This window comes from Coregonus clupeaformis, chromosome 20 (assembly GCF_020615455.1).
Source record: "Coregonus clupeaformis isolate EN_2021a chromosome 20, ASM2061545v1, whole genome shotgun sequence".
In the NCBI taxonomy this organism is placed as follows: Eukaryota; Metazoa; Chordata; class Actinopteri; order Salmoniformes; family Salmonidae; genus Coregonus; species Coregonus clupeaformis.
The window spans coordinates 56,922,424-56,948,064 of record NC_059211.1 but is presented as its reverse complement, the minus strand read 5'-3'; the positions used below and the strand labels follow the sequence as shown (position 1 = coordinate 56,948,064).

The following is a 25,641-nucleotide window of genomic DNA, read 5'->3' as shown; positions in this document are numbered from 1 at the left end:
TGAACACACAGATACCCATACAACAGAATTACAGCATTTTCTACCAAACGTGGCTCGCATGAGGGAATTTGAGGTCTAAATTAGCCTGGAGAAACCCCACAGTAACTTTACTAGGCACAATATTCTCCTTCATGCAGTGTTGTCCCTGGAAAGCTTTAATAATCCAGCCAAATCCCCTGTATATTTCTAACAGAAATATCACAGCAATGCAGTACACTCTAACAAACCAGACAGGGGTTTGGTCACGACTACACATCAATGATTGTTAACCTATCATGTATCATCATCATCAAATTCATACTATTGTTGACAGAGAGAAATGTGTGCAGTAAACTGACATTTACAACTGCAGTATATGTGATTTCCTAGGGCCATGTTATAAATTATATTGTGACTTGTTAGTGTGATATGTCACCTCTACAGAGAGAAGTGCATTGTTAAAGTGTTACTTTTTGTCCCGTGTCAGCTTGCTGTAGACAAGGCCTACAAACCTGCCTGTCCCAGAGTGCTCTACAAGTCAGATGACGACCGCAGTGTGTTTCCCCAAGATGCACCTGGATCCAGTGGACCGCAAACATGTGTACATGGCACTGAGGAACCAGGTAAGTTCTACTGTACACAGAGACAAATATTATACTGTAGAACCATTCTGAAATAGGACCCAGGACATAATATTGTGTGTGTTTGTTCTAGATGATGCGTGTGCCTGTGGCTCAGTGCAGTAAACACAAGAGTCTGAAGGACTGTTGGTCTGCTCAGGACCCCTTCTGTGGCTGGTGTGAGTCTGAGAACAACAAGTCAAGGTCAGTCACAAGAACCACAACTACACACTTCTACAACTTACACTATATAGAGATGTATTTATTATGTCACATTTTCCTTTCTAAAATGTACATACATGTACAAACAGTGCCAGTCATTTCAATGTAATTAAATGAGGACAGTTGTCTGGTTTGTCTGTGTTAATGACATACCTCAGCCCAGGGTTTTTCATACCATATGATCTTGATGACATTTGTTTTGTGGTAGAACATAGAGCTCAATGGGCATTTCCTCTATCACCCAAAGCTTCTTAGAATAAACTTGCCAATATAGATGAAACTTCCTGTGAATATACTTCTATGTCCTGTTTTTCAGTATCACCCCTAAACCTGCTCATCTTGACCCCCTCTATGTGATGTGTTCTAGATGTTCGTTTCAGGATGACTGTCTTCAGCCTTCAGCCTGGATCTCCATCTCTGAGGACTCCCAACAACAGAACATGGTCACTTACCAGGTGGAGAAGAACAGCAGTGGAGAGAAGTTCACACTCACTGTCAAGGTCCACCTGAATGTGAATGGGATAGGAAGTCTCGCTTCGCCTGTAACTTCCTTATAGGAAGTGGTAATCTGTGTGACAGCACAAGCCCCGCTCCAGCGTTGCCGCAATGCTCCTGTCTGTTCTCCATCGACCAGCTTCCTGCTAAAGGTCAGTAACCTTTCACCTTCTAACTCTCCTGTAGATTTCTCAATGACAAAATGGAGCATCTTGCTTAGAGATTGTTTCCCTGTGTTCTTCCACGTAGGTCTGAATGTCACAGTGAAGATAAGACTGGGGAAGCAGAACCTTGTTGAGAAACTAATGCTAACTGACTGTTCAGACATCACTGGACCACCTACCTCTGCCCTGTTAGTCAGAAATCCCAGATCTGTCATGCTACGGCTCAGCACCTTGATATGGCTATGTTTGAACCTACTTGTTTGGGACCTACTTGTTTAGACCTACTTCAATATTGACCATAATGACATCTTTTAAATTATATGTTGGGCAGATTGTGTTATACACTTGCCATTCTGTATGTTATAGATTTGTTAGTACACATTTTGCATACATAACAGATAGTACACATGTTTATGATTCAATTCACTGTAGTTTTCTTGTTCCTTTCTCTGTGTCTCTCAGGTGTTCTCAGTGCATGACAGCTGGATGTAGCTGGAGTAATGATGCTTGCTCCTGGAAACCTAGGTCTGCCAACTCAGACCCCATACAGGTATGACACACACACACACCTTCTTCTTTGAGGGTGTTCATCTCGCAACTTCTTCACCCATGTGTGTTCCTGTATCTAGTTCATCAACCCTCTCTCACTTCCTTCCCCAGGACGTGTGCAGACTCAGCCAGTCAGGGATGAACTACTCTGTAAGTCCATCATACTGATCTTTTTCCCTCTTTATCAGCATCTCTCAGTGGATCTTCTGTCCATTATAAGGCAGTTTGATCTCAGAACAGGGAACTAGGTGTGCGTGTATGTGCACATCTGTGTCTGCATGTGACACAGAGTGGGCTTGAAGTGGTCTGGGATTTTCACATTGTCTCAGGAAATTGCAGGCACAGTTATTTCATGCTAATGACATGTGTTTTATGAAATGTGACAAGGCTTTGGTCAGCTCTGAAATAGTTCACGACAACTCATACACTACCACAAAATGTTCAATTCACAGTGTGTCGTAAACTACTTACATACATACATAAAGTTGAAGTCGGAAGTTTACATACACCTTAGCCAAATACATTTAAACTCAGTTTTTCACAATTCCTGACATTTAATCCTAGTAAGAATTCCCTGTCTTAGGTCAGTTAGGATCACCACTTTATTTTAAGAATGTGAAATGTCAGAATAATAGTAGAGATAATGATTTATTTCAGCTTTTATTTATTTCATCACATTCCCAGTGGGTCAGAAGTTTACATACACTCAATTAGTATTTGGTAGCATTGCCTTTAAATTGTTTACCTTGGGTCAAATGTTTTGGATAGCCTTCCACAAGCAATAAGTTGGGTGAATTTTGGCCCATTCCTCCTGACAGAGCTGGTGTAACTGAGTCAGGTTTGTAGGCCACCTTGCTCGCACACGCTTCTTCAGTTGTGCCCACACATTTTCTATGGGATTGAGGTCAGGGCTTTGTGATGGCCACTCCAATACCTTGAATTTGTTGTCCTTAAGCCATTTTGCCACAGCTTTGGAAGTATGCTTGGGGGTCATTGTCCATTTGGAAGACCCATTTGCGACCAAGCTTTAACTTCCTGACTGATGTCTTCAGATGTTGCTTCAATATATTCACATAATTTTCCTTCCTCATGATGCCATTTATTTTGTGAAGTGCACCAGTCCCTCCTGCAGCAAAGCACCCCCACAGCATGATGCTGCCACCCCCGTGATTCACGGTTGTGATGGTGTTCTTCAGCTTGCAAGCCCGCCCCCTTTTTCCTCCAAACATAACGATGGTCATTATGGCCAAACAGTTATATTTTTGTTTCATCAGATCAGAGTACATTTCTCCAAAAAGTACGATCTTTGTCCCCATGTGCAGTTGCAAACCGTAGTCTGGCCTTTTTATGGCGGTTTTGGAGCAGTGGCTTCTTCCTTGCTGAGCGGCCTTTCAGGTTATCTCGATATAGGACTCGTTTTACTGTGGATATAGATACTTTTGTACCTGTTTCCTCCAGCATCTTCACAAGGTCCTTTGCTGTTGTTCTGGGATGGATTTGCACTTTTCGCACCAAAGTACGTTCATCTCTAGGAGACAGAACACGTCTCCTCCCTGAGCGGTATGACTGCTGCATGGTCCCATGGTGTTTATACTTGTGTACTATTGTTTGTACAGATGAACATGGTACCTTCAGGCGTTTGGAAATTGCTCCCAAGTATGAATCAGACTTGTGGAGGTGTACAACATTTTTCTGAGGTCTTGGCTGATTTCTTTTGATTTTCCCATCATGTCAAGCAAAGAGGCATTGAGTTTTCAGACCCCTTGACTTTTTCCACATTTTGTTAAGTTACAGCCTTATTCTAAAATGGATTAAATATATTGTTTCATCAATCTACACACAACACCCCATAATGGCAAAGCAAAAACAGGTTTTTATAAATTTTTGCTAATTTATTTTAAAAAAAGAAGAAACTGAAATATCACATTTACATAAGTATTCAGACCCTTTACTCAATACTTTGTTGAAGCACCTTTGGCAGCGATTACAGCCTCAAGTCTTCTTGGGTATGACACTACAAGCTTGGCACACCTTTATTTGGGGAGTTTCTTCCTATTTTTCTCAGCAGATCCTCTCAAGCTGGATGGGGAGCGTCACTGCACAGATATTTTCAGGTCTCTCCAGAGATGTTCGATTAGGTTCAAGTCCGGGCTCTGGCTGGGCCACTCAAGGACATTCAAAGAGTTGTCCCAAAGCCACTCCTGTGTTGTGTGCTTAGGGTCGTTGTGCTGTTGGAAGTTGAACCTTCACCCCAGTCTGGGGTCCTGAGCGCTCTGGAGCCGGTTTTCATTAAGGATCTCTCTGTACTTTGCTCCGTTCATCTTTCCCTCGATCCTGACTAGTCTCTCAGTCCCTGCCGCTGAAAAACATACCCACAGCATGATGCTGCCACCACCATGCTTCACCGTAGGGATGGTGCCAGGTTTCCTCCAGATGTGACACTTGGCATTCAGGCCAAAGAGTTCAATCTCTCATGGTCTGAGAGTCTTTAGGTGCCTTTTGGCAAACTCCAAGCGGGCTGTCATGTGCCTTTTACTGAGGAGGGGCTTCCGTCTGGCCACTCTACCATAAAGGCCTGATTGGTGGAGTGCTACAGAGATGGTTGTCCTTCTGGAAGATTCTCCCTCTACGGACAATTCCTTCGACCTCATGGCTTGGTTTTTGCTCTATTAAAAAGCCTGAGCTGGCGCACACCCAGAGAAAATTATTTAGTGTAGAGGTGCTGACTAAAGGTGAATAAACTGTAAACTATAAAAACAAAAAAGAGTCGCACACTCCATATGTATGACCTCCCAGTAATTTATTGGGTAAAAACCATCAACGTTTCAGCATCACTGTGCCTTCTTCAGGGTAATGTCACGAATGCTTGAACCAAGTTATGTATTATGTAGGCAAACAGTGCAATTAGTGCAACCATTGACAATAGTGAGGGGGTGTTGTAATTGCTAGGTTGATCAGAATGAATTGAGCGAAACTGTTAAGAGAATAGCCCACAGCATATTGAATATATTATGCCATTGTTAGCATTAGCATAACATTAGCATCAACATACATTATTGTTTCATTTAATTTAACCTATATATTTAAATATTTCCAATTTCATTTTCCAATTTTTTTTTACAAGTAAGATTTTGGTTCAACCATAATGCATAATAAGCATCATCAATAGGGGGAACATATTGGGTGTACGCTGATAAGCTGTAGAAAGAAAACATTCATTTACAAGACCTGTTCACAGAAAATGTAATTGTTCATCAGAAGGGCCTGAGATCGGTCAATATTCAGACCACTAGGGGCAATGTTTTTAAATAGAATATCCAGTAGGCCTCCCTCTGTAGTAGATGTCGATGTTACCTCCTCTCCTTGGTAGAGCAACATGCTCAATGCCTGTGTATTTGAGGGAGGAGATAGGATGGTTAGCTTCAACAAAGTGAGCTGCTACAGGATAGTCAGTGTTCTTACACCTGATTGAGCTGCGGTGTTCAGCTATGCGTTGTTTTAATTGTCTTTTCGTTTGTCCTACGTAGGCTTTCCCACATCTACAGGTGATGAGATAGATCACTCCCTTTGTCTTGCATGAGATGATACCCCTAACAGGGATTTTTCTACCTGTATGTGGGTGTCTGAAGAAGGATGTTTTTGTAGTGCTATTGAACTGTGTGCATGAGCCATATTTGTAGTTCCCATTAGGAATGGGTGTCAAGAGTGTCTGGGTGGGCTCAGGGGGCAGGTCAGATCTCACCAAGCTATCCCCAATATTGCGACCACGCTTATAGACCACCAGTGGGGGCTCCTTGAAGAGGTGTGCAATTTTTTTGTCTGATTGCAGAATATGCCAGTGCTTTTTCAGGATTGCTTTCATTTTCTCCGAACACTTGGTGTACTTAGTGCAAAACACTGTTGCATTGTTTTTTTAAGTTTTTTGCTCTGACATGCACCGTCAACTGTGGGACCTTATATAGACAGGTGTGTGCCTTTTCAAATCATGTCCAATCAATTGAATGTACCACAAGTGGACTCCAATCAAGTTGTAGAAACATCAAGGATGATCAATGGAAACAGGATGCACCTGAGCTCAATTTTTAGTCTCATAGCAAAGGGTCTGAATACTTATGTAAATAAAGTTGTATTTTTATTTTTTTGTAAATCTGCAAAAATAAAGGTTTTTTGCTTTGTCATTATGGGGTATTGTGTGTAGATTGATGAGGGGAATTGTTTTTATTTAATCCATTTTAGAATAAGGCTGTAACGTAACAAAATGTGGAAAAGGTCAAGGGGGTCTGAATACTTATCTCAACAACTAAACAACGTTGACATCTGAAATGGAATAACACTGGTAGACATAGTGTCTGTATCTGAGATGTTTTTAGTTTTAATGTGCTTACTTTATTATCATGCTCCTCCCAGTCTGAATTAAATGTGAAGAATTGAATTAGATGTGATGAATATAGCTGTGTGTGTTTGGTGGTGATGGTGAAAGAAGTGTTTGTTCCTCATAGGGTTTGGTGTTAGTTAAAGTGTAAGCCTTATCAAACCCCTCTCTCTCTCTGTCTGTCTATCTATCTCTCTGTCTATCTATCTCTCTGTCTATCAATCTCTCTGTCTGTCTTCCTCTGCTCTGTCTATCTATCTCTCTGTCTATCTATCTCTCTGTCTATCTATATCTCTGTATCTATCTCTCTGTCTATCTCATCTCTCCATTGAAAGCTAAGATTGAGGACAAAATGAAGACACTCAAATGGATGTCTACCAATGCCAAGATACTATATTCAGTTATACAGAGCAATATTCATAGATCTGGGCATCTTTTGTAGTTACGCATCCTACATTTAGATCACTCATAAAATAGAGATTTAATCTTAACCAGAATAACATGGATGAAAAAGGTTAAATATAGTAAAAATGATGTTTGTGAATAGAGTCTTTGTCTCTGAGTCAAGTCATCATACCTCTTACAGTGGGGATTGTGATTGTGCCCCAGGGTAGTAGTAATTTTTGAGTCATTTTTATTGTAAATAAGAATAGAATGTTTCTAAACACTTCTACATTAATGTGGATGCTACTATAATTACAGATAGTCCTGAATGAATCGTGAATAATGATGAGTGAGAAAGTTACAGATGCACAAATATCATACCCCCAAGACATGCTAACCTCTCAACATTACAATAACAGGAGAGGTTAGCATTTTGGGGGTGGGTATGATATTTATGCCTCTAACTTTGTCACTCATCATTATTCAATAAAACTAAAGAGCAAGCCTAGGGCCACAAACACGTATTTAGTTTCACTTGTCTATCAGAAATATTGTCTGTGTCTGTCTCTGTGTGGGTTTGTTAGGAGCCAGTGATCTTCTCCATAATGCCCAGCGTTCTGTCCTTCCATGGGAGAAACCACGCCCTGATGACTGGGAAGAACCTGGATCACGTGATCAGGGTTCGCATCCAAGGGGACATGAACTGCAGTTCCAAGGAGTGAGTCAAAGTGGACAATCGGTTGAATATGATTTATTTACTATTTTATGCAGACATAATTTTTTGAGAGAAATAAAAAATGGATTATTTTAATCAATGCTTTTAAACAATGATTTAGATGTTTCACTGGCGCTCACTTCGCTCATGAAATCCCAAGGCTTTATCACTGTGTTTTGGTAAAGTGTGTGTCTAACATGTGTAGTGTGTGTATCACATGGTCAGGTCTCCTGTGTGGAACCACACTGGGTCCAGTCTGACGTTCCACATCCCCAGTGGAGACAAAGGTTCTGTCAGTGTGTGTGCCGTGCTGCCAGACGGTCGCTGTCTGGGCAAGGCCACTGTCACCTATAGGTCCTCACCGTCCTGCACTGGGCTAACACCAAGCACTACCTGGTATAGGTAAAAAAACACACACACACATGTAGGTATGCGCACACACACACACACACACACACACACACTTTATGGACCATGTCATACTTTATTTATTCTGTGAAATGTTTTCTTTGTGTTACAACCTTTTTCATAAAAGCATGTGTTTTTTATTCTGGCTTATTCAAATAATGCTGATAGGACAATTCCCATCAGCTCTCTAGGTGTGACCAACAACCCTCCTCTGATTGGTTGATTTCCTATGTGTCCTGCAGTGGGAAAAGGAGGATCATGGTCCTGGGGTCCCATCTGGAGTTTGTGGAGGGGGTTGTTCATGACCACGCCCCTCAGACCATCCGAACCAACTACAGCTCAGGGGTAGGCATCTTAACACACTGATTTAATTGATTTCTTGACTAAGCATCATGTCTTCACCAGCTCTCACGTAACCAGTCAGTAACCTAATGTGAACATGCACACTGCCACACCTCACCAAACTTTCACCTTCACACAACACAGAAATCAGTCATAGTGGCCTCAATATCTAAGGTATTCTAATTCATGTTGGTGTTTTTAGTCTGTGTGGTACCACACACCTCCTTTTGAACACATTCACCAGCCAGTCACCTCCACTGTGTCTCTGAGAGTGGCCAATCAGACACTGGCCTGCTCATCACAGCTCACCTACCATCCCGACCCAGAATTCACCAGGTACACTGCAATCAAGACAGGAAACAACCTGCGTGTCACCATTGAGGTATACACACATGCGGCAGGTAGCTTAGTGGGTAAGAGCGTTGTGCCAGTAACCGAAAGGTCACTGGTTCTAATCCCGAGCCGACTAGGTGAAAAATCTGTCGATGTGCCCTTAAGCAAGGCACTTAACCCTAATTGCTCCTGTAAGTCGCTCTGGATAAGAGCGTCTGCTAAATGACTAAAATGTAAAAAATGTAATGCACATGCATGGAGGCACGGATACACACGCATATGTACTTAGTATGCACACACACTCTCTCCTCTCTCTCTCTCTCATTCATTCACTCACACACTATATTTCTTTTTTATTCAGAAAAGGGCTGACAAGTTGGACATCACCACAGCAGAGATCTCAGTGTTGGGTGTTCAGGAGGAGAACCAGTATGTAGAGTGTGTCCTGGACCCCAACGAGACGAGCAACAGGACTGACTCTGTCATCTGTGAGATAAAGAACACTCCCAGCACTAACATCAAGTCACTGAGGGTAAAACATCTTATTCAGATGAATCCATAAAGTACCTCTACCCACCCTCCCTTTTATTAGTTTCTCTGGAACACTGTCCTTGGAAATGGTGAACAATAATCATTTATTATGTTGTCTTTGTTCATCAGATAAGAGTTGGCACAATAAACCTTGATTCAACACACACTGTACTGCCAAGCCTCTTTCTGCTTATAGCCATCATCATTATAGTCATCGTTGGTAAGTATTCCTTAATTCAGCTTCAATCTTATGGTTTTCTGTAGCTTTTATATTTGATTACTTATGTAAGATATACTATTGAATAAGGCTCCTAGTTTTAGGTATGGTGTGGTCTATGGGTGTGTGCCTGTGTGGGTGGGTGTGTGTTGTGATGTCCTCGGCACTAACTTCACGCGCCTCCTTTTGCCACTCACCACAGCTGTCCCCACTCTGCTGATTAGCACCACTACACTATTTAAGCAACAGTTTTTCCCTCCAGTATTCCTTATCCTGCTGGGGATTGCAATGGCCAACCTTATTTTTCAATTCCTTGAGCTGCATGACTGACAACGTGAGTACCTTTTTATTTTGGGGAGAATATGTAATGATGTTAATATTTAAGATCTTTTGCGTTTGTCAAGTTGTCAAGTTTGTATGCTGCTGTCATTTTCCTTAGTACATTTTCACTTCGTTTTGGTTGTTTCAGATTATTTTGTGAAATGAATGGTAAATTATGTAATGTGTCATGTTGGAGTCACTTTTTTTTTTGTAAATAAGAATAGAATGTTTCTAAACACTTCTACATTAATGTGGATGCTACCATGATTACGGATAATCCTGAATGAATCGTGGATAATGATGAGGGAGAAAGTTATAGACTCACAAATACACAACATGACCAAAGGTATGTGGACACCTGGTCATCGAACATCTCATTCCAAAATAATAGACATGAATATGGAGTTGGTCCCCCCCTTTACTGCTATAACAGCCTCCACTCTTCTGGGAAGGCTTTTCACTACATGTTGGAATATTGCTGCAGGGACTTGCTTCCATTCAGCCATGAGCATTAGTGAAGTCGGGCACTGACGTTGGGCGATAAGGCCTGGCTCGCAGTCTGCGTTCCAATTCATCCCAAAGGTGTTCGATTGGGTTGAGGTCAGGGCTCTGTGCAGGCCAGTCAAGTTCTTCCTCACAGATCTCGACAAACCATTTCTGTATGGACCTCGCTTTGTGCACGGGGACATTGTCATGCTGAAACAGGAAAGGTCCTTCCCCAAACAGTTGTCACAAAGTTGGAAGCACAGAATCGTCTAGAATGTCATTGTATGCTGTAGTAGCGTTAAGATTTTCCTTCACTGGAACTAAGGGGCCTAGCCCGAACCATGAGAAACAGCCCCAGACCATTATTCTTCCACCAAACTTTACAGTTGGCGCTATGCATTCGGGCAGGTAGCGTTCTCCTGGCATCTGCCAAACCCAGATTAGTCTGTCAGACTGCCAGATGGTGACGCGTGATTCATCACTCCAGAGAACGCATTTCCAGAGTCCAATGGCGGCGAGCTTTACAACACTCCAGCTGACGCTTGGCTTTGCGGCTGCTCGGCCATGGTAACCCATTTCATGAAGCTTCAGACGAACAGGTCTTGTGCTGACGTTGCTTCCAGAGGCAGTTTGGAACTCGGGAGTGAGTTTTGCAACCGAGGACAGATTATTTTTATGCGCTTCAGCACTCTGCAGTTTGTGTGGTCTACGACTTTGCGGCTGAGATGTTGTTGCTTCTAGACGTTTCCACTTCACAATAACAGCACTTACAGTTGATCGGGGCAGCTCTAGCAGGGCAGAAATTTGACAAACTGACTTGTTGGAAAGGTGGCATCCTATGACGGTGCCACGTTGAAAGTCACTGAGCTCTTCAGTAAGGCCATTCTACTGCCAATGTTTGTCTATGGAGATTGCATGGCTGTGTGCTTGATTCTTATACACCTGTCAGCAACGGGTGTGGCTGAAATAGCCGAATCCACTAACTTGAAGGGGTGTCCACATACTTTTGTGTGTATATATAGTGTATCATTCCCCCAAGACATGCTAACCTCTCACTCTTTTACGATAACAGGGGAGGCTAGCATTTTTGGGGGGTAAGATATTTGTGCGTCTAACTTTCTCACTCATAATTATTCACGAATCATTCAGGATTATGGTAGCATTCACATTCATGTAGAAGTGTGCTTGATGCAGTCATTGAGTGCTATGAATATGGGAACAAATACTTAACTTTTTACTACTTTAATTCACGTGAATTTTTCCCAATACCTTTGGTCCCCTAAAATGGGAGGGGACGATGTACAGAAAATACTGTAATTTCTGAACGGTTCACCCGATATGGATGGAAATACCCTCAAATGAAAGCTGACAGTCTGCACTTTAACCTCAGTCATTTTCCGATTTTTAAATCCAAACATTTGAAGTATAGAGCAAAAAGAAGAGAAAATGCTTCACTGTCCCTATTACTGAGGGCAGTGTATATCCTTAGTTTGTTAGTTTTGTTGATTATTTTCAGTTTATTCCCCCTTTTGCTTGATATAATGTGCTATTAGGTCTGGAAGGAACCTGCATTATCTGAGGTCAACAGACTGTCCTTTGAGGCTTTGCAAGTTTGTTGGCAAGGTGGTTGATCTTACTCCAGTGTAAATCGCCTTCTCCATCATTATTTTTGGATCAAAGATGTCTTAAATGTTTTGAAATTGGAGAAAATAAAATGTAGTCTACGGTGAACCTCTTGTAAATTCTACAAAATGTCAGCCTTCCTGTACTTGCTGTCATTCCTCCCCACTCAACAGTTAACTGCCTGCACTTGTTTTGCCTGTAATTTATATTGTTTGTATTATCCTGACTTAATATAAGACTGTGTGCCACTATCATATGTACCTTTTTGTTTTACCATGTTACCATATGTTTTTATGTATAAAATAACATGCCTATTCTAAATCAATTGCTGTTTGCATTAAAACTGAAGAAGGTTTCCTCTGTGATTCCCTCATTCATTTTGTGCTATTTGTATATTCATGTAGCCTACATAGTGCATAAGGCTAATTTGAGAAAATAATATTGCCATCCTTCAATGTGTGAATCAATCAGACCAATCGAACTGTTGTCTAAACATGGTACAAGATGTGAAACTTGATTGGTAGCAGGTGAAACTTGTCGACCAGAGTCTGAGTCAGTTGGCATAAGCCTTAAAGCCCAAACTGTACAAATGCCCAATCAAGCACTTTCCCTTACATCCAGGTATTTGTCCCTATAGGACATATCAACTCAGTGGCCTTGTGGTTAGTGTCTGCCCTGAGATTGGAAGGTTGGGAGTTTGATCCCTGTCTGAGTCATACTAAAGACACTCATAATGAATGAGATCGCTTGGGAAGGCCCTGCGATAGACTAGAGTCCTGTCCAGGGGGTGTACATGTACATCAAGCTGCCTCACGCTACAGAAACAGGAGATCCTGCTCCTATGAGTTGTTCCAGCTCTCCAAAGCTAAGGCTTGTGCAAGGCTACTTATAGGCCCTTGTGGAGAGTTGGCCCACCGTGAGCTCTATGACCCCCAATCTAGAGAGAGCTGAGCGGGATGCCGTGGGCCCATTCTCAACATTGAGTCCTGTATCAAGCGTCGCAGAGTACGAGTGCTTATCATTCCCCCCATCCATGTAGTTTAATTCATTGTGATCCTAAAGACAAAACAGACTCTTAATCAGCACTCCTATGCTGATCAGCTTGATCCATATGGTCCCAGGTGGTTTAACATGAAGAAGAGAGAAGTATAGGAGGCGACTTGTTTGGGATCTATTATTACTGGTATTAGAGCGCCATCTTCTGGTCCAAAGTTAAAAACCTTTCCAGAGGTTTCTGCTGCAGTATACACCGAGGGGACAGACCTGTCCGGGGGAAGATGTTGGGGGTGTTGTCGACGGGGGTGATGGGTGCTGAGGAGTAATTAATTTTCTCTTGATAAGTGTGTGAATTGGACCATTTTCCTGTCCTGCTAAGCATTTAAAATGTAATGAGTACTTTTGGGTGTCAGGGAAAATGTATGGAGTAAAAAGTATTATTTTCTTTAGGAATGTAGTGGAGTAAAAGTTGTCAAATACCCAAAAAAACTACTTAAGTTGTAATTTTACTTAAGTACTTTACAGCACTGCATGACAGTCTTTAGGGTAGTATGTTGTCTAATTTAACACTTTCACCACCAGGACTCAGTGAAGAACTGAACAAAAAGTGCCACCTTGGGATAGCCCATTTTGACATCAAAAGTAATGTGTGAGGCATTCACTCTCGGTTAAGTATTTAATTATTGAATCAAAGTATTTAAATCTCAATCATATAGGTGATGGTGACACTGGCATTTGAATAGGCAATATAGGCATTACCAGAAATGCGCGTTTGGAGACCTTTTGGCAACATTCAAACCAGGTTGTTACTGATACATCCTCTGCTGAGATTGAAAGGTAGGGAACTAGTGTTAATTTTGACACCTCAGTAGAGAGTTAAACAGTGAAGTCTGAGCTTCAGAGCATAACTGCCAGAGAGGAACTGAAGTTAACCCATAGTTGCAGCATCCATCCAGCTTTTACGCAAACCTCCTGTTGAACTTCGGCTCAGAGGCGCAGAAGGTTTTATACCATGTACTCCCCTCTCAGGCTTGACTGACTACATGACATACGAGATGAGGGCTGTTTTCTGGGGGGTTCTCCTCGCCTGTGTGGAATGGGGTCGGGGCCAGGAGACTCAGACATTTGATGTAGACGTCCGCGACTTTGCCGTTGGTGACAGCTCGGTATACGTCGTTACCGATGACCGACTCTACCAGGTGAACCATGTTTTTACCAAAGTTATAAAGAGGGATAATCCGAATTTAGTTGATCCTAACCAAGAAGTACCTCCTGATGAAACTTATCCATTTAAGGTAAACATTTTACTGCCATTCATCACAAACAAGACCTTGATCACCTGTGGGAGCGCAAAATGCGGCTACTGTGAAATACTCGATCTCAACGAAATCTCAAAATCTGTTCATTCCGAGTATATTGAAGTGGGTTCATTGGCCCCTGGAGATTCAACCATTGCTTTTATTGTTGATGTCGGGAAGAACTCCTACATTATGGCTGGAAGGTTGCACGTGCGTGAAGCGTGTCCCAATTCTTATCAGTTGTTTGTCCTACGGAATACACAGCAAGGACAGTATGGGGGAATCTTTTCTGATTCAGAAGATGGTGCGAATCCATGTATTAACACCAGACACAAGGAGAACTTTCAGTTTGTGGACGGCTTTCAGAGTAATTCACACATCTACGTGTTCTTGAACGTTCCCAAAGAGCCTCAAGTTCGACTTATTTGGTTCAAGAGCAAGAACAATAAAGCAACCACTTTGAACTCCCTCGAAGGTACGACACTCAAATGCTGTGGAAACATGGAACGCCGGCGGCTCCTGTCTTCCTCTGTGATTCCAGGTTCTGGTGGGCCCCATGGGCAGGTGCTCTGGGCAGGTGTGTTCACTGCAGATAACACAAGCCACCCCATCAACACCATGCTGGCCATCTATGACATCAGCCCCTCAGCAGGGCGTCAACTCGAATACAAAGACCCAGACTTCTGCTATGAATGCTGTGGAGAGGTTGGTGAGATGATGATGATGTTATATATGGTTGATAACCAACACCATAGCAAAGACACTATCAATATTGTTACCCTAATTTCTTAGCAAATGTGTTGAGATTGTCTGTAACACTATGTATGCTGTTCCAGTCATCACCAAAGAGGAACACCAAGGACCTGCAGCCAGTGGCGGAGGTGTTTAAATACAGCTCCATGACATCAGTGTTGGCAGTGAGACACAACTCCTGGCTGGTGTTCTTCATCGGGACAGGAGACGGACAACTCATCAAGGTCTGTGGAACGCATTTATGAGAACTCTTAACACACACACACACACACACACTTGCCTCGTAACACCCCTCTCATGTCATTATTTCTCCCTTGAACACACAGATACCCATACAACAGAATTACAGCATTTTCTACCAAACGTGGCTCGCATGAGGGAATTTGAGGTCTAAATTAGCCTGGAGAAACCCCACAGTAACTTTACTAGGCACAATATTCTCCTTCATGCAGTGTTGTCCCTGGAAAGCTTTAATAATCCAGCCAAATCCCCTGTATATTTCTAACAGAAATATCACAGCAATGCAGTACACTCTAACAAACCAGACAGGGGTTTGGTCACGACTACACATCAATGATTGTTAACCTATCATGTATCATCATCATCAAATTCATACTATTGTTGACAGAGAGAAATGTGTGCAGTAAACTGACATTTACAACTGCAGTATATGTGATTTCCTAGGGCCATGTTATAAATTATATTGTGACTTGTTAGTGTGATATGTCACCTCTACAGAGAGAAGTGCATTGTTAAAGTGTTACTTTTTGTCCCGTGTCAGCTTGCTGTAGACAAGGCCTACAAACCTGCCTGTCCCAGAGTGCTCTACAAGTCAGATGACGACCGCAGTGTGTTTCCCAAGATGCACCTGGATCCAGTGGACCGCAAACATGTGTACATGGCACTGAGGAACCAGGTAAGTTCTACTGTACACAGAGACAAATATTATACTGTACAACCATTCTGAAATAGGACCCAGGACATAATATTGTGTGTGTTTGTTCTAGATGATGCGTGTGCCTGTGGCTCAGTGCAGTAAACACAAGAGTCTGAAGGACTGTTGGTCTGCTCAGGACCCCTTCTGTGGCTGGTGTGAGTCTGAGAACAACAAGTCAAGGTCAGTCACAAGAACCACAACTACACACTTCTACAACTTACACTATATAGAGATGTATTTATTATGTCACATTTTCCTTTCTAAAATGTACATACATGTACAAACAGTGCCAGTCATTTCAATGTAATTAAATGAGGACAGTTGTCTGGTTTGTCTGTGTTAATGACATACCTCAGCCCAGGGTTTTTCATACCATATGATCTTGATGACATTTGTTTTGTGGTAGAACATAGAGCTCAATGGGCATTTCCTCTATCACCCAAAGCTTCTTAGAATAAACTTGCCAATATAGATGAAACTTCCTGTGAATATACTTCTATGTCCTGTTTTTCAGTATCACCCTAAACCTGCTCATCTTGACCCCTCTATGTGATGTGTTCTAGATGTTCGTTTCAGGATGACTGTCTTCAGCCTTCAGCCTGGATCTCCATCTCTGAGGACTCCCAACAACAGAACATGGTCACTTACCAGGTGGAGAAGAACAGCAGTGGAGAGAAGTTCACACTCACTGTCAAGGTCCACCTGAATGTGAATGGGATAGGAAGTCTCGCCTTCGCCTGTAACTTCCTTATAGGAAGTGGTAATCTGTGTGACAGCACAAGCCCCGCTCCAGCGTTGCCGCAATGCTCCTGTCTGTTCTCCATCGACCAGCTTCCTGCTAAAGGTCAGTAACCTTTCACCTTCTAACTCTCCTGTAGATTTCTCAATGACAAAATGGAGCATCTTGCTTAGAGATTGTTTCCCTGTGTTCTTCCACATAGGTCTGAATGTCACAGTGAAGATAAGACTGGGGAAGCAGAACCTTGTTGAGAAACTAATGCTAACTGACTGTTCAGACATCACTGGACCACCTACCTCTGCCCTGTTAGTCAGAAATCCCAGATCTGTCATGCTACGGCTCAGCACCTTGATATGGCTATGTTTGAACCTACTTGTTTGGGACCTACTTGTTTAGACCTACTTCAATATTGACCATAATGACATCTTTTAAATTATATGTTGGGCAGATTGTGTTATACACTTGCCATTCTGTATGTTATAGATTTGTTAGTACACATTTTGCATACATAACAGATAGTACACATGTTTATGATTCAATTCACTGTAGTTTTCTTGTTCCTTTCTCTGTGTGTCTCTCAGGTGTTCTCAGTGCATGACAGCTGGATGTAGCTGGAGTAATGATGCTTGCTCCTGGAAACCTAGGTCTGCCAACTCAGACCCCATACAGGTATGACACACACACACACACACCTTCTTCTTTGAGGGTGTTCATCTCGCAACTTCTTCACCCATGTGTGTTCCTGTATCTAGTTCATCAACCCTCTCTCACTTCCTTCCCCAGGACGTGTGCAGACTCAGCCAGTCAGGGATGAACTACTCTGTAAGTCCATCATACTGATCTTTTTCCCTCTTTATCAGCATCTCTCAGTGGATCTTCTGTCCATTATAAGGCAGTTTGATCTCAGAACAGGGAACTAGGTGTGCGTGTATGTGCACATCTGTGTCTGCATGTGACACAGAGTGGGCTTGAAGTGGTCTGGGATTTTCACATTGTCTCAGGAAATTGCAGGCACAGTTATTTCATGCTAAGTACCTATCAAATAGCTAATGACATGTGTTTTATGAAATGTGACAAGGCTTTGGTCAGCTCTGAAATAGTTCACGACAACTCATACACTACCACAAAATGTTCAATTCACAGTGTGTCGTAAGCTACTTACATACATACATACATACATAAAGTTGAAGTCGGAAGTTTACATACACCTTAGCCAAATACATTTAAACTCAGTTTTTCACAATTCCTGACATTTAATCCTAGTAAGAATTCCCTGTCTTAGGTCAGTTAGGATCACCACTTTATTTTAAGAATGTGAAATGTCAGAATAATAGTAGAGATAATGATTTATTTCAGCTTTTATTTATTTCATCACATTCCCAGTGGGTCAGAAGTTTACATACACTCAATTAGTATTTGGTAGCATTGCCTTTAAATTGTTTACCTTGGGTCAAATGTTTTGGATAGCCTTCCACAAGCAATAAGTTGGGTGAATTTTGGCCCATTCCTCCTGACAGAGCTGGTGTAACTGAGTCAGGTTTGTAGGCCACCTTGCTCGCACACGCTTTTTCAGTTGTGCCCACACATTTTCTATGGGATTGAGGTCAGGGCTTTGTGATGGCCACTCCAATACCTTGAATTTGTTGTCCTTAAGCCATTTTGCCACAGCTTTGGAAGTATGCTTGGGGGTCATTGTCCATTTGGAAGACCCATTTGCGACCAAGCTTTAACTTCCTGACTGATGTCTTCAGATGTTGCTTCAATATATTCACATAATTTTCCTTCCTCATGATGCCATTTATTTTGTGAAGTGCACCAGTCCCTCCTGCAGCAAAGCACCCCCACAGCATGATGCTGCCACCCCCGTGATTCACGGTTGTGATGGTGTTCTTCAGCTTGCAAGCCCGCCCCCTTTTTCCTCCAAACATAACGATGGTCATTATGGCCAAACAGTTATATTTTTGTTTCATCAGATCAGAGTACATTTCTCCAAAAAGTACGATCTTTGTCCCCATGTGCAGTTGCAAACCGTAGTCTGGCCTTTTTATGGCGGTTTTGGAGCAGTGGCTTCTTCCTTGCTGAGCGGCCTTTCAGGTTATCTCGATATAGGACTCGTTTTACTGTGGATATAGATACTTTTGTACCTGTTTCCTCCAGCATCTTCACAAGGTCCTTTGCTGTTGTTCTGGGATGGATTTGCACTTTTCGCACCAAAGTACGTTCATCTCTAGGAGACAGAACACGTCTCCTCCCTGAGCGGTATGACTGCTGCATGGTCCCATGGTGTTTATACTTGTGTACTATTGTTTGTACAGATGAACATGGTACCTTCAGGCGTTTGGAAATTGCTCCCAAGTATGAATCAGACTTGTGGAGGTGTACAACATTTTTCTGAGGTCTTGGCTGATTTCTTTTGATTTTCCCATCATGTCAAGCAAAGAGGCATTGAGTTTTCAGACCCCTTGACTTTTTCCACATTTTGTTAAGTTACAGCCTTATTCTAAAATGGATTAAATATATTGTTTCATCAATCTACACACAACACCCCATAATGGCAAAGCAAAAACAGGTTTTTATAAATTTTTGCTAATTTATTTTAAAAAAAAGAAGAAACTGAAATATCACATTTACATAAGTATTCAGACCCTTTACTCAATACTTTGTTGAAGCACCTTTGGCAGCGATTACAGCCTCAAGTCTTCTTGGGTATGACACTACAAGCTTGGCACACCTTTATTTGGGGAGTTTCTTCCTATTTTTCTCAGCAGATCCTCTCAAGCTGGATGGGGAGCGTCACTGCACAGATATTTTCAGGTCTCTCCAGAGATGTTCGATTAGGTTCAAGTCCGGGCTCTGGCTGGGCCACTCAAGGACATTCAAAGAGTTGTCCCAAAGCCACTCCTGTGTTGTGTGCTTAGGGTCGTTGTGCTGTTGGAAGTTGAACCTTCACCCCAGTCTGGGGTCCTGAGCGCTCTGGAGCCGGTTTTCATTAAGGATCTCTCTGTACTTTGCTCCGTTCATCTTTCCCTCGATCCTGACTAGTCTCTCAGTCCCTGCCGCTGAAAAACATACCCACAGCATGATGCTGCCACCACCATGCTTCACCGTAGGGATGGTGCCAGGTTTCCTCCAGATGTGACACTTGGCATTCAGGCCAAAGAGTTCAATCTCTCATGGTCTGAGAGTCTTTAGGTGCCTTTTGGCAAACTCCAAGCGGGCTGTCATGTGCCTTTTACTGAGGAGGGGCTTCCGTCTGGCCACTCTACCATAAAGGCCTGATTGGTGGAGTGCTACAGAGATGGTTGTCCTTCTGGAAGATTCTCCCTCTACGGACAATTCCTTCGACCTCATGGCTTGGTTTTTGCTCTATTAAAAAGCCTGAGCTGGCGCACACCCAGAGAAAATTATTTAGTGTAGAGGTGCTGACTAAAGGTGAATAAACTGTAAACTATAAAAACAAAAAGAGTCGCACACTCCATATGTATGACCTCCCAGTAATTTATTGGGTAAAAAACCATCAACGTTTCAGCATCACTGTGCCTTCTTCAGGGTAATGTCATGAATGCTTGAACCAAGTTATGTATTATGTAGGCAAACAGTGCAATTAGTGCAACCATTGACAATAGTGAGGGGGGTGTTGTAATTGCTAGGTTGATCAGAATGAATTGAGCGAAACTGTTAAGAGAATAGCCCACAGCATATTGAATATATTATGCCATTGTTAGCATTAGCATAACATTAGCATCAACATACATTATTGTTTCATTTAATTTAACCTATATATTTAAATATTTCCAATTTCATTTTCCAATTTTTTTTTACAAGTAAGATTTTGGTTCAACCATAATGCATAATAAGCATCATCAATAGGGGGAACATATTGGGTGTACGCTGATAAGCTGTAGAAAGAAAACATTCATTTACAAGACCTGTTCACAGAAAATGTAATTGTTCATCAGAAGGGCCTGAGATCGGTCAATATTCAGACCACTAGGGGCAATGTTTTTAAATAGAATATCCAGTAGGCCTCCCTCTGTAGTAGATGTCGATGTTACCTCCTCTCCTTGGTAGAGCAACATGCTCAATGCCTGTGTATTTGAGGGAGGAGATTGGATGGTTAGCTTCAACAAAGTGAGCTGCTACAGGATAGTCAGTGTTCTTACACCTGATTGAGCTGCGGTGTTCAGCTATGCGTTGTTTTAATTGTCTTTTCGTTTGTCCTACGTAGGCTTTCCCACATCTACAGGTGATGAGATAGATCACTCCCTTTGTCTTGCATGAGATGATACCCCTAACAGGGATTTTTCTACCTGTATGTGGGTGTCTGAAGAAGGATGTTTTTGTAGTGCTATTGAACTGTGTGCATGAGCCACATTTGTAGTTCCCATTAGGAATGGGTGTCAAGAGTGTCTGGGTGGGCTCAGGGGGCAGGTCAGATCTCACCAAGCTATCCCCAATATTGCGACCACGCTTATAGACCACCAGTGGGGGCTCCTTGAAGAGGTGTGCAATTTTTTTGTCTGATTGCAGAATATGCCAGTGCTTTTTCAGGATTGCTTTCATTTTCTCCGAACACTTGGTGTACTTAGTGCAAAACACTGTTGCATTGTTTTTTTTAGTTTTTTGCTCTGACATGCACCGTCAACTGTGGGACCTTATATAGACAGGTGTGTGCCTTTTCAAATCATGTCCAATCAATTGAATGTACCACAAGTGGACTCCAATCAAGTTGTAGAAACATCAAGGATGATCAATGGAAACAGGATGCACCTGAGCTCAATTTTTAGTCTCATAGCAAAGGGTCTGAATACTTATGTAAATAAAGTTGTATTTTTATTTTTTTGTAAATCTGCAAAAATAAAGGTTTTTTGCTTTGTCATTATGGGGTATTGTGTGTAGATTGATGAGGGAATTGTTTTTATTTAATCCATTTTAGAATAAGGCTGTAACGTAACAAAATGTGGAAAAGGTCAAGGGGTCTGAATACTTATCTCAACAACTAAACAACGTTGACATCTGAAATGGAATAACACTGGTAGACATAGTGTCTGTATCTGAGATGTTTTTAGTTTTAATGTGCTTACTTTATTATCATGCTCCTCCCAGTCTGAATTAAATGTGAAGAATTGAATTAGATGTGATGAATATAGCTGTGTGTGTTTGGTGGTGATGGTGAAAGAAGTGTTTGTTCCTCATAGGGTTTGGTGTTAGTTAAAGTGTAAGCCTTATCAAACCCCTCTCTCTCTCTGTCTGTCTATCTGTGTCTGTCTATCTATCTCTCTGTCTATCTATCTCTCTGTCTATCAATCTCTCTGTCTGTCTATCTCTCTGTCTGTCTATCTCTCTGTCTGTCTATCTATCTCTCTGTCTATCTATCTCTCTGTCTATCTATCTCTCTGTATCTATCTCTCTGTCTATCTCATCTCTCCATTGAAAGCTAAGATTGAGGACAAAATGAAGACACTCAAATGGATGTCTACCAATGCCAAGATACTATATTCAGTTATACAGAGCAATATTCATAGATCTGGGCATCTTTTGTAGTTACGCATCCTACATTTAGATCACTCATAAAATAGAGATTTAATCTTAACCAGAATAACATGGATGAAAAAGGTTAAATATAGTAAAAAGATGTTTGTGAATAGTCTTTGTCTCTGAGTCAAGTCATCATACCTCTTACAGTGGGGATTGTGATTGTGCCCCAGGGTAGTAGTAATTTTTGAGTCATTTTTATTGTAAATAAGAATAGAATGTTTCTAAACACTTCTACATTAATGTGGATGCTACTATAATTACAGATAGTCCTGAATGAATCGTGAATAATGATGAGTGAGAAAGTTACAGATGCACAAATATCATACCCCCAAGACATGCTAACCTCTCAACATTACAATAACAGGAGAGGTTAGCATTTTGGGGGTGGGTATGATATTTATGCCTCTAACTTTGTCACTCATCATTATTCAATAAAACTAAAGAGCAAGCCTAGGGCCACAAACACGTATTTAGTTTCACTTGTCTATCAGAAATATTGTCTGTGTCTGTCTCTGTGTGGGTTTGTTAGGAGCCAGTGATCTTCTCCATAATGCCCAGCGTTCTGTCCTTCCATGGGAGAAACCACGCCCTGATGACTGGGAAGAACCTGGATCACGTGATCAGGGTTCGCATCCAAGGGGACATGAACTGCAGTTCCAAGGAGTGAGTCAAAGTGGACAATCGGTTGAATATGATTTATTTACTATTTTATGCAGACATAATTTTTTGAGAGAAATAAAAAATGGATTATTTTAATCAATGCTTTTAAACAATGATTTAGATGTGTCACTGGCGCTCACTTCGCTCATGAAATCCCAAGGCTTTATCACTGTGTTTTGGTAAAGTGTGTGTCTAACATGTGTAGTGTGTGTATCACATGGTCAGGTCTCCTGTGTGGAACCACACTGGGTCCAGTCTGACGTTCCACATCCCCAGTGGAGACAAAGGTTCTGTCAGTGTGTGTGCCGTGCTGCCAGACGGTCGCTGTCTGGGCAAGGCCACTGTCACCTATAGGTCCTCACCGTCCTGCACTGGGCTAACACCAAGCACTACCTGGTATAGGTAAAAAAACACACACACACATGTAGGTATGCGCACACACACACACACACACACTTTATGGACCATGTCATACTTTATTTATTCTGTGAAATGTTTTCTTTGTGTTACAACCTTTTTCATAAAAGCATGTGTTTTTTATTCTGGCTTATTCAAATAATGCTGATAGGACAATTCCCATCAGCTCTCTAGGTGTGACCAACAACCCTCCTCTGATTGGTTGATTTCCTATGTGTCCTGCAGTGGGAAAAGGAGGATCATGGTCCTGGGGTCCCATCTGGAGTTTGTGGAGGGGGTTGTTCATGACCACGCCCCTCAGACCATCCGAACCAACTACAGCTCAGGGGTAGGCATCTTAACACACTGATTTAATTGATTTCTTGACTAAGCATCATGTCTTCACCAGCTCTCACGTAACCAGTCAGTAACCTAATGTGAACATGCACACTGCCACACCTCACCAAACTTTCACCTTCACACAACACAGAAATCAGTCATAGTGGCCTCAATATCTAAGGTATTCTAATTCATGTTGGTGTTTTTAGTCTGTGTGGTACCACACACCTCCTTTTGAACACATTCACCAGCCAGTCACCTCCACTGTGTCTCTGAGAGTGGCCAATCAGACACTGGCCTGCTCATCACAGCTCACCTACCATCCCGACCCAGAATTCACCAGGTACACTGCAATCAAGACAGGAAACGACCTGCGTGTTACCATTGAGGTATACACACATACACATGCATGGAGGTACGGATAAACACGCATGTGTACTTAGTACGCTCTCTCTCTCTCTCACTCACTCTCTCACTCTCTCACTCTCTCATTCATATTCAGTAATTCATTCACACACTATATATTTTTTTTTATTTCAGAAAAAGGCTGACAAGTTGGACATCACCACAGCAGAGATCTCAGTGTTGGGTGTTCAGGAGGAGAACCAGTATGTAGAGTGTGTCCTGGACCCCAAAGAGACGAGCAACAGGACTGACTCTGTCATCTGTGAGATAAAGAACACTCCCAGCGCTAACATCAAGTCACTGAGGGTAAAACATCTTATTCAGATCAATCCAAAAATGTTGTTAGTTGCTCTTGGAAACTCAAAATCAGAACTGTCCTTGGAAATAGTATTTTACAGTTAACATGCATTACGATGTTTGTTTTTCAGATAACAGTTGGAAATGTCACGATAAACCTTTTAAAACAAGTTGAGCCTTCAATGCTAATCATCCTTGTGCTTATACCCATTATCATTGTGGTCATTGTGGGTCAGTATTCAACTTCATCAACTTTGTTTTGACTTAGTGTCTCATGACAGACTGTACATGTCCAATCAAGTAGCTGGCACACAAGATTTGGTTCTGGGTTCTGAAATGAGTTCTGACCTGGTTTGGTTGAACAGGGCCCATAGGTTTAGGTATGGTGGTGGTGTGTGTGAATAAAGCTCTTGTCCTGTCCTGACCAGGTGCGGTGTGGTATTCCTACAGTAAACAGAGGAAAATGGCGGCACAAATGAACAAGCAGCTGGAACTGCTGGAGTGTGACATCAGAAATGACATCCGACAAGGTCAGTCGTCGTGGACACACCGACCTTGATTTATATTCTTCAATCGCACACAGACCGTCACACACACACACACACACTCATACTCATTGATGCACCAAATTGGCATGATGAAATGGATTTAACAGAGTAAAGGCCCATGACTACCACCCACATGCAACACACACATACAGTGCATACTGCGTGTGGTCCTCTGTAGCTCAATTGGTGGAGCATGGCGCTTGTAACGCCAGGGTAGTGGGTTCGATCCCCGGGACCACCCATACATAAAAATGTATGCACACATGACTGTAAGTCGCTTTGGATAAAAGCGTCTGCTAAATGGCATATTATTATACGGTACAGTTACACCAAAAACAAACTCCCTTCTGTTCTCTAGGATTTGTGGATATGCAGACAGAAAAGTGTGATTTAATTGAGAATGATGGAGTCATCCCTTTCTTGGACTACAAGCTCTTTGCTTCCAGGATCTTCTTCCCTGACGTACGTAGGAGCTGAACACAGAACAGAGTCAATACAGCATACCTAGTACAGTCTGCTTTAAAATAAGAAATGTTGTGTTAAATGGACAGATAGGTTGTGTTATGTTCATACTTTGTCCTATTGTTTCTGTTAGGGTGGACCTGTAATGACCTCCTGTATCAAAGACATTGGCCAGGTGAGATTTGATTTGAACTGAAATCTGCTCGTCTGATTGCCATAACATTACTTTATCAATGACTGAAAGGGAAACGGAGGATGTAAGAGATTTCCATAAGTAAACATCTGTCCTGTGGTCAGGACGTGGTGAAGGTGCAGCCAGACGAGAGCTCCCAGGCCCTGTCCAGACTGATCCGGGATCAGGTGTTCCTCACCTCCTTCGTCCACGCTCTGGAGGAGCAGAAGAACTTCAACGTCAAGGAGAAGTGAGTCAGTGAGGACAGGACAGGACACAATTTAGGCCAAGTGTGACTTAGTTGGTTTGAGTATAGGATATACGACAGGTAAGGTTAAGG

The 25,641-nt window shown here is 42.1% G+C and overlaps 2 protein-coding genes across 4 annotated transcripts in view; both read left to right on the top strand.

The window, feature by feature from the left end:
* The first annotated feature begins 1,387 nt into the window (after positions 1 to 1,387).
* LOC121542501 lies at positions 1,388 to 12,062 on the top strand. The gene is made up of 12 exons (XM_045205809.1): positions 1,388 to 1,468; positions 1,566 to 1,668; positions 1,943 to 2,030; positions 2,141 to 2,179; positions 7,370 to 7,503; positions 7,726 to 7,902; positions 8,151 to 8,253; positions 8,453 to 8,632; positions 8,945 to 9,115; positions 9,244 to 9,334; positions 9,594 to 9,665; positions 11,692 to 12,062. Exons 2-11 carry the CDS (start codon positions 1,622 to 1,624, stop codon positions 9,659 to 9,661), a joined length of 1,098 nt encoding a protein of 365 aa, XP_045061744.1. The 5' UTR covers positions 1,388 to 1,468; positions 1,566 to 1,621; the 3' UTR covers positions 9,662 to 9,665; positions 11,692 to 12,062.
* A 1,703-nt stretch (positions 12,063 to 13,765) lies between these two features.
* LOC121543589 (plexin-C1-like) overlaps positions 13,766 to 25,641 on the top strand; it is a 20,249-nt gene continuing 8,373 nt past the window's right edge. Inside the window, exons 1-18 of one of the 3 annotated variants that reach the window (XM_041853594.2) lie at positions 13,766 to 14,760; positions 14,892 to 15,032; positions 15,590 to 15,724; positions 15,816 to 15,925; positions 16,309 to 16,589; positions 16,687 to 16,789; positions 17,066 to 17,153; positions 17,268 to 17,306; positions 22,552 to 22,685; positions 22,908 to 23,084; positions 23,325 to 23,427; positions 23,627 to 23,806; positions 23,958 to 24,128; positions 24,251 to 24,350; positions 24,548 to 24,649; positions 25,026 to 25,129; positions 25,263 to 25,304; positions 25,445 to 25,551. In XM_041853594.2, the coding sequence (XP_041709528.2) occupies positions 13,801 to 14,760; positions 14,892 to 15,032; positions 15,590 to 15,724; positions 15,816 to 15,925; positions 16,309 to 16,589; positions 16,687 to 16,789; positions 17,066 to 17,153; positions 17,268 to 17,306; positions 22,552 to 22,685; positions 22,908 to 23,084; positions 23,325 to 23,427; positions 23,627 to 23,806; positions 23,958 to 24,128; positions 24,251 to 24,350; positions 24,548 to 24,649; positions 25,026 to 25,129; positions 25,263 to 25,304; positions 25,445 to 25,551 (3,077 nt within the window). In that variant the 5' untranslated portion in view covers positions 13,766 to 13,800. Of the gene's footprint in view, positions 14,761 to 14,891; positions 15,033 to 15,589; positions 15,725 to 15,815; positions 15,926 to 16,308; positions 16,590 to 16,686; positions 16,790 to 17,065; positions 17,154 to 17,267; positions 17,307 to 22,551; positions 22,686 to 22,907; positions 23,085 to 23,324; positions 23,428 to 23,626; positions 23,807 to 23,957; positions 24,129 to 24,250; positions 24,351 to 24,547; positions 24,650 to 25,025; positions 25,130 to 25,262; positions 25,305 to 25,426; positions 25,552 to 25,641 lie in introns of all 3 variants that reach the window. The other 2 variants (XM_041853593.2, XM_041853592.2) reach the window with 2 other exon arrangements.